This window comes from Sesamum indicum, unplaced genomic scaffold (genome assembly GCF_000512975.1).
Source record: "Sesamum indicum cultivar Zhongzhi No. 13 unplaced genomic scaffold, S_indicum_v1.0 scaffold00164, whole genome shotgun sequence".
In the NCBI taxonomy this organism is placed as follows: domain Eukaryota; kingdom Viridiplantae; phylum Streptophyta; class Magnoliopsida; order Lamiales; family Pedaliaceae; genus Sesamum; species Sesamum indicum.
In genome coordinates, this window is record NW_011628068.1 from 123,659 (window position 1) to 131,076 (window position 7,418).

The 7,418-nt window shown below is 37.5% G+C and overlaps 2 protein-coding genes across 4 annotated transcripts in view; both read left to right on the forward strand.

Moving 5' to 3' along the window:
- The window catches only part of LOC105179476, a 4,899-nt gene extending 2,208 nt beyond the window's left edge, over positions 1 to 2,691 (forward strand). For 2 of the 3 annotated variants that reach the window (XM_011103105.2, XM_011103106.2), the window contains 5 exons: positions 120 to 324; positions 1,513 to 1,644; positions 1,757 to 1,826; positions 1,918 to 2,036; positions 2,276 to 2,691. In XM_011103105.2, coding sequence (XP_011101407.1) covers positions 120 to 324; positions 1,513 to 1,644; positions 1,757 to 1,826; positions 1,918 to 2,036; positions 2,276 to 2,676 — 927 coding nt within the window. In that variant the 3' untranslated portion in view covers positions 2,677 to 2,691. Of the gene's footprint in view, positions 1 to 119; positions 325 to 1,512; positions 1,645 to 1,756; positions 1,837 to 1,917; positions 2,037 to 2,275 lie in introns of all 3 variants that reach the window. The other variant, XM_011103107.2, reaches the window with a different exon arrangement.
- A 1,793-nt stretch (positions 2,692 to 4,484) lies between these two features.
- The window catches only part of LOC105179478 (nucleobase-ascorbate transporter 2), a 3,961-nt gene continuing 1,027 nt past the window's right edge, over positions 4,485 to 7,418 (forward strand). The window contains exons 1-11 of the mRNA XM_011103108.2: positions 4,485 to 4,946; positions 5,036 to 5,133; positions 5,324 to 5,500; positions 5,851 to 5,951; positions 6,052 to 6,127; positions 6,215 to 6,274; positions 6,365 to 6,549; positions 6,700 to 6,796; positions 6,879 to 6,965; positions 7,108 to 7,166; positions 7,247 to 7,345. Coding sequence (XP_011101410.1) covers positions 4,856 to 4,946; positions 5,036 to 5,133; positions 5,324 to 5,500; positions 5,851 to 5,951; positions 6,052 to 6,127; positions 6,215 to 6,274; positions 6,365 to 6,549; positions 6,700 to 6,796; positions 6,879 to 6,965; positions 7,108 to 7,166; positions 7,247 to 7,345 — 1,130 coding nt within the window. The 5' untranslated portion in view covers positions 4,485 to 4,855. The remainder of the gene's footprint in view (positions 4,947 to 5,035; positions 5,134 to 5,323; positions 5,501 to 5,850; positions 5,952 to 6,051; positions 6,128 to 6,214; positions 6,275 to 6,364; positions 6,550 to 6,699; positions 6,797 to 6,878; positions 6,966 to 7,107; positions 7,167 to 7,246; positions 7,346 to 7,418) is intronic.

A 7,418-nucleotide genomic window follows, 5' to 3' on the forward strand; every position in this document is an offset into this window, starting at 1 on the left:
TTAGTTGATATAATCTCTGTTATATTTTCTGAAATAGATGATTTTCATGTTGCTATGACATTTTTCTTGCTAGCTTCCTTGTATTTATTCTATTTCTCTTGTGTATGTGGTTGCTCTAGGAGAAGATTATCAAGTTTCTTGCACTGAAGAAGACAACTGGAAGAAGCTTCAATGCAGAGGTGCGTAACAGAAAGGAATATCGCAACCCTGATTTCCTGCTGCATGCTGTGACCTACCAAGATATTGATCAGATAGGATCTTGCTTCAGTAAAGATGTCTTTGATCCTCATGGATACGACAAAAGTGACTTTTATGATGAAATAGGTTTGACCCATTCCTAGCATCCTTGGATTTTCTGTATTTTTGTGGTATTTTTAATTTGTTTGTCTATGCTGTTATAAGACTTGCAAATCAGATGATTTTGTGGTCATTTTGTTTGATTGGGGTTTGGTTAAATCATTGTACTAGATATTGGGCAGCTTATAAACCATTGAAGGTTTTTAGTAAAAACCTTTTAAAAAAAAAAGTTATATGCCCTACAGGATTAGATATGAACAACTTATGAAATTCTGAGATTCAACTTCGTCCTTGAGTTCAAACGGCCAAGCACCATCCGTCATCTTTCACATATGACGTATCCATTTGGCACCTCCCTTTCACTGCAGGGGTAAGAGTATCGCCATTATTCCCATGCTGTGTTAGAGAAGTTCATGCTACATTATTACACAGACTCACATTTGATGGAACAGATGCACGTGAACTTGATCTTATTTCTCAAAATTTAGAGGCTGGAGGATAAACATGCCCACTATTTCGTGAAATCAGCTTCAAGATTTTAGTGAATCACCTGACTATATATAAATTACTCGGGAAAGGGCAAGTTTGAAAATAAAATAGAGGTTTATGATTTTGTAAGTGACAGTAACAGAAAACATGGTGGCATGTACGATGAATGTAAATTCTTGTGGTGGTGTCAGTAGAATAGTTTTCTTTTTCAATTTTAGTGGCTACTTCTGTCGTGACGAGCGCCAATTTTGTGATAAGCAATCAAGATATCCTTGTCGCAGAAGTTCTTTTCGTGGACATTTTGTCCTGGATTTGTTTTGCTGAAATTGGCACTATATCTTCAATTTCTTGCATTTCCCCTTTTGGTTGTCCCCTCGGCTGAAATTGTGCCTTTCACCTGCATCTATTTTGGATATTATGATCAATGTTTAAATGGTAAAAGTTATGCCTTGTCGTATGGGGCGGATGGTCAGGCATTCAGGCCATGGTTGACGCTTGGCCCATTTGCCTTTTCGCTCCGAAGTACCTAAATAATTCTAGTGAGGCATCATGGTTTTGAAGTTACTTAGGATCATGGCCTATTATGAAATTTCCATCTGACTTTCTATGATTTATGTGTTTTATTTTCATTTGAATCTTTTCTCATCTTGTAGAGACAGATTGCCATATTTTCATTTAGCCAAGACATATCATCTGTTTTTTCACACTTTTTTGTTGTGCAAGTAGAAGCTGACATGAGGCGAGAAATGGAAAGAAGGGAGCAAGAAAGAAAGAAAACTCAGAAATTAGATTTTGCTTCTGGAGGAATACAGCCAGGAAATGTTGTTCCTACACCAAAGATCAGCATGCCAACTCCAGGCACTTGAATACATAATCAGTCTTTATTCTGTTAAATTCCTTCAAATGATTTAGGGTTTGAAAATGTGCTGAATTACAATTTTTCTTGAACTGTTGGTTCTGGGTTCTGCAGGATTGACTGCTGTTGCAACTGCAACTTCAGATGTTACAGCTCGTGATGGTAGACAGAACAAGAAATCAAAGTGGGATAAGGTTCATTTACTTGCACATGGTTTGCAGCTATGGAAATAAAGTATGAATTTGAGATAGTTGCCTCACTGTCTTTGGTTTCAGGTGGATGTTGATCAACGGAATTCTCTGGCGACAGGAGGGCAAGAAAATCTGTCTGCTGTCGGTGCTCATGCAGCACTTCTCTCTGCTGCTAAAGCTGGTAGTGGATACTCAGCGTTTGCGTAAGTTTTGTGTTAGGAATTTCTTATCATATCTTTACTTTTTCCACATTCTTAACATGGTGTCTCCACTCTCCACTTTGTTGCCACTTTGGTGAAATGAGATTAAGAAATGTACCTGTAACATGTTTCCACCTTCTGGTTGACTTCCGCCTAGTCGTGTATATATAGAATGCATGTATAGGCTCGTCTGCCCTCTTGCCGATTTAGGTTTTTGAACATTGAAATTTGTACTATGGCAGGCAACAGAGAAGAAAGGAGGCAGAAGATAAGCGATCTAGTGACAAGAAGTTGGAGAGAAGATCATAGAGTTGTCCTTCTGATGTTAAACCTTGAGGTCGGTACTAGCATAGCCACTGACATGAAGATCAAAAGAGTTGCTGTGGCCGGGATTTTAAGCTTGCGTCCTGTGTTGAGGACACACACTGTAGACATGGCTGTATATGAGGCTTATTTAGATAACAATATTATACCTTTCAAGTCTTTTAGCAGCCAAAGTGTACTTCTTGATCGTAGGTGCTATAAATTGTACACTAATGGTGATCCACGTATAATGAAATGCTTGATGTTGTATTTTCTTAAAGCAAGATGTTTGCTTAATTTTTTAACAATGGCAGAGTTTGCTGATCAGGAACTTTCTTGATTCATGCTTTTAAAACACACATTTTTGACATTAATGACTCGACTGCTTAATTATTCGTAGAAACAGCTGTTGGATGCATGCTCAGTATTGACTATTGAGTTCCCGGCCTCTATTCGGGATGAATTGTGTGATCATGGACGTTCTTTCTCTCATTGTCTTATTTCCCTCCTGCGTTTCCCTGTATGCAGTCAAAATGTGATACCAAAATCAACCCTCCAGCCGAAAGGAAGTCTTGTTTCCATAAGCAGTCAGAAGCAGCAAGGCCCTACCTTTTTATCTTATTCTTAATTTCTTTGCCTCGATTTAACCATTGTATTTATTTTATAGCTTTAGCGCATTGCCTTTTCCCCACGCACTGAAAGTTGTTGCCACGATAAGTTTTTGCCTCTTTAACCATACCCTCCCCACCACACACACACACACATAGGAGGACATGATTGTTCAGGCCCCAGTCCACTCATCATTAATCAGCATTAAGTATCGTACTATACTCGTCTATCGGATCATTTTCAAACCATAACGTCTATGCTTCTTGTGATACGTAATTTTCTTGATGACTGGCATCCTGAGAGTCCTCATGATGACACCTCTACCCTCTACCATTTTCCTCTCTGTATTTACTCTGTTTCTAATATTTTCTTTGATAGTACCAAATAAATAAGCGGGCTGCTTCTTTTCTAATTTTGAGTTGGTTAAACATATTGTTATGGTACATACAAACCCACATAATTAAGTAAAATACAACTGATAATGTTGCATTTCTGGTGGGAATAAAATTGAGCAAATAATTGATTAAACAATCCAAAGCGGTAAATTCATTTACCACAAAATTGTTACCAGTTTGGGTTGAGTGTCAATTTGCATTTTGAATGTGTGGGTTGGTGTTGGTGTTGGGCAGGTAGGAGGTTTAAATGGCATGAAAAGAGTAGAGGGAGGGGAGCTCGAAGATCAAGGCTGCTGCTTTGTCTTTACGCTGCAAGAGAGACGTTGATGTTGTTACTGCTGCTCCTTCACACGTCGCCTCCACCTAATTAACTCCAAATTGCAGTTGCCAAGCAGTACAACCCATACGTATATAAAACAATCCTTTTTAACTTTTAGCTCTGACCACGTATATTCCTTACTATTCTTTTTTACTTTTTCGATTTTTATTAATTTCCTTCTTCAAGGTCGGCTTTTTACCGGAAATTAAGTGGTGAGAATATATAAATCATTTCCTGTAGTTAAATTAAGATTATCTAAATATTGGGTTCAATAAACACGCAATGATTTAGGGTAAGATGATCTGATTTTTTCTGATTAAACTAGTTAATATTTCGTTTATGTAAATCATTCAAGATTTCAAATTAAATTAATCAATAATTATAGATACTATTAGTTTGTTAATAATTTAATTTATCTAGCTTTTTCTTTTATTTTTTGAATGAAAATAAACAATAGATTAGATATAAAAATATAAATTTAAAGTATGTTACTAACTAATTTGTAAACTTTTAGATAAAGATAAACTATTATATATTTATCTAAATTTTCTATGAGAAAATAAAATCTAAATAAGAAACTGACACACTAATTTATTTCCCTAAACAAAAGAAAGAAATTTGAAAATCTCAAAAGTTAGCAGAGAAACAGAGATTAAAAAACAAAAATTTAAACAAGGCTCAGGAAGTACAACTCAGAAAGCCAGGGGCTAACGGTAACATCTGGTTTGGCAGTTCCTTCAGGGGCAATCTTGGGAATTTACTGAAAGTTAACGGGACATTCACTATCAAAGAAAAAGGCACGCAGCAGAGAAAGCAAATCAAGAGCAGTTTTATGCGAAAAAAAGCTTCGGAGGTGGGCTGCAACTGTGTACTCTCCCTCCTTCCCCCCTCTCTCTCTCTAAATCTTTCCCACCGCCTATATATATACATATATATACAATATTTCAGTCCAATCACATTGACTCTCTCCCTCTCTCTCTCTCTCTCTCACCTTTTTCTACTTTTCTTGGTCCTGTCTCTCTTTTGCCTTTTTGCTTTCTATCTTAATTGATTAACTCATCCGCCATTACTGTGAACAAACCAAGAATTTGTTTGTTCACACTAAGCCCTGTTAAGTTAATTTTGATTTTGGTGAATCCCTTTCGGGAATTTGGGAGAAAGAGGGAAAGTTGGTGAAGAGAAGTGAGTTTAGTGAGATGGCGGCTCCAAAACCAGAGGAAATAAGTCATCCTCCGATGGACCAACTTCAGGGATTAGAGTATTGCATTGACTCTAATCCTTCTTGGGGTATGCCAGTTCTTGATCTTTGAGTTACTTCCACTGTCTGTGTGTTCATTAGTAGATTTATTGAATGATTTTCTGCGTGCCAAAAACAGGGGAGGCAATAGCGCTTGGATTTCAACATTATATTTTGGCACTGGGGACCGCGGTCATGATTCCTTCTTTTCTTGTTCCGTTGATGGGCGGAACCGACGTAAGATCATAACTTAATTTTATTTGTTTTCTCGATTTCTAAAGATTCTTGGTTAAGAAAGTAGTCATTCTTGATTCCTTACGCTTGAGAAAGTTGGGGTTGTGGGATTCATATCAAGCTGTGGAACATTCAAGAATACATATCTGGCTTATGTTGTTGAGCAAATTTTACTTTTGATTCTTGCAATTAGGATGATAAGGTGAGAGTAGTTCAGACTTTGCTATTTGTTGGAGGAATAAACACATTGCTGCAAACACTGTTCGGAACCAGATTGCCTACTGTTATTGGTGGATCATGGGCATTCATGGTGCCTATAATTTCAATCATCCATGATTCGTCCTTGCAGAGAATTCCAGACCCTCATATGGTATGTGGTATACCTGTCAAGTGCATCTGCTTTATCCATACATACAATCGATTTTTAATTTTTCCTCATTCCAGTTTATCAAACTTCCCCTTAAAATATGACTATGCTGCAGTGGGACGAGTTTTGGAAACTTACGTCAGCAAGATTGTGTTCTCCAATTGTAAATATAATCACGTATTAAATGCATAAGTTCGTACGAGTTTTGGATAAAGAAATCACGTATTAAATGCATAAGTTCTTACGAGTTTTGGATAAAGAATGTGCAAATGCAATTTAAATTTCTGAATCTTTCCGGACTTGTCGATTGACAACCTCTACTATTGCTATTAATGGGTATTTTCCACTTATAGAGATTTCTGAATACAATGAGAGCAATACAAGGTGCATTGATAGTAGCATCGAGCGTGCAGATCATTTTGGGCTACAGTCAGCTGTGGGCTATATGTTCCAGGTATAGTTTATCCTGAGATAAACCGTTATTGCACTTGAACATTCCAAACACAGCATGTTGTTGAGTTTCTCAATTAATTAGAGAAAGCTGTTTACTACAGGTTTTTCAGTCCGCTCGGGATGGTTCCTGTAATTTCTCTTGTGGGTTTCGGTCTATTCGATCGAGGCTTCCCTGTGGTAAGTTAAAAATTCAGTTTCAAATGCTGAATATATGAATCATTTTCCTCGCTTTCTTCTTATTTGTTTCTGATGCAATTTTATCAGGTTGGGCGATGTGTGGAAATTGGCATTCCGATGTTCATCTTATTTGTTGCCTTCTCCCAGGTGTTGTATTTAGTGTTTAGATTCTTTTTCATTTTTGAAACCATGTCTGTTTAAGCTCCGCTAATGTCTCATTTTATTTTTGTCACACAGTACTTGAAGCACTTCCAAACAAAACAAATCCCTGTATTGGAACGATTTGCTCTTCTCATTTCAGTCACTGTTATATGGGCTTACGCACATCTCCTCACTGCTAGCGGGGCTTACAAGCATCACCCTGAATTAACCCAAAGAAACTGTCGCACTGACAAAGCGAACCTCATTTCTTCTGCACCTTGGTTAGTATTAATAAACATGTCAAACAATGAATCAAACTATGTATTTTTATGTACATCTTCAAGTCTAAGCAAAACATTAACATTCACGGTCCTCGATGTTTGGATAAGCTTGAATGAGCACTTATTGTTGCCTCTAAAATGAATGAATAGGATCAAAATCCCGTACCCACTTCAGTGGGGTGCACCGACATTTGATGCTGGCCATGCGTTTGGAATGATGTCTGCTGTACTAGTCTCCTTGATCGAGGTAGAAAACCTCAACATGTCAAAGAATTTCTTAAGTTATTCATGGATCAGTTTAATAGCAAATTAGGTCTTTATTTCTGCAGTCAACCGGAGCATACAAGGCGGCATCTCGTTTGGCAAGTGCCACACCACCTCCTGCTCATGTTCTTAGCCGTGGAATAGGCTGGCAGGTCTGTTGTTAAAAGAACATCAGTTGTGCATATGACGTGAATTTGCTGGATAGAAATATAATGTCTTTGCAGAAGTTCTACACAATAATTTATCGTCTAGCACAACTTTCATACGAAACTCACGAGTACTTCTAACATACAGGGCATCGGAATCCTGTTGGACGGAATGTTTGGTACAGCTACAGGATCTACAGTTTCAGTGTAAGTATTTTGGCTTGCTTTACTGCTTCAGCTCCGCAGACGATACAGGATTTACTGGTTCACTTTATATGTAAAAACAGGGAAAACATTGGTCTGCTTGGAAGCACTCGTGTTGGCAGTCGGAGGGTAATACAAATTTCAGCTGGTTTCATGATCTTCTTCTCAATTTTGGGTAAGTAATATAGCCATGCATTCCCAAAAACACAACATGAATTGATTAACATTTTTCTTATAAATATACTCTTTTGTATT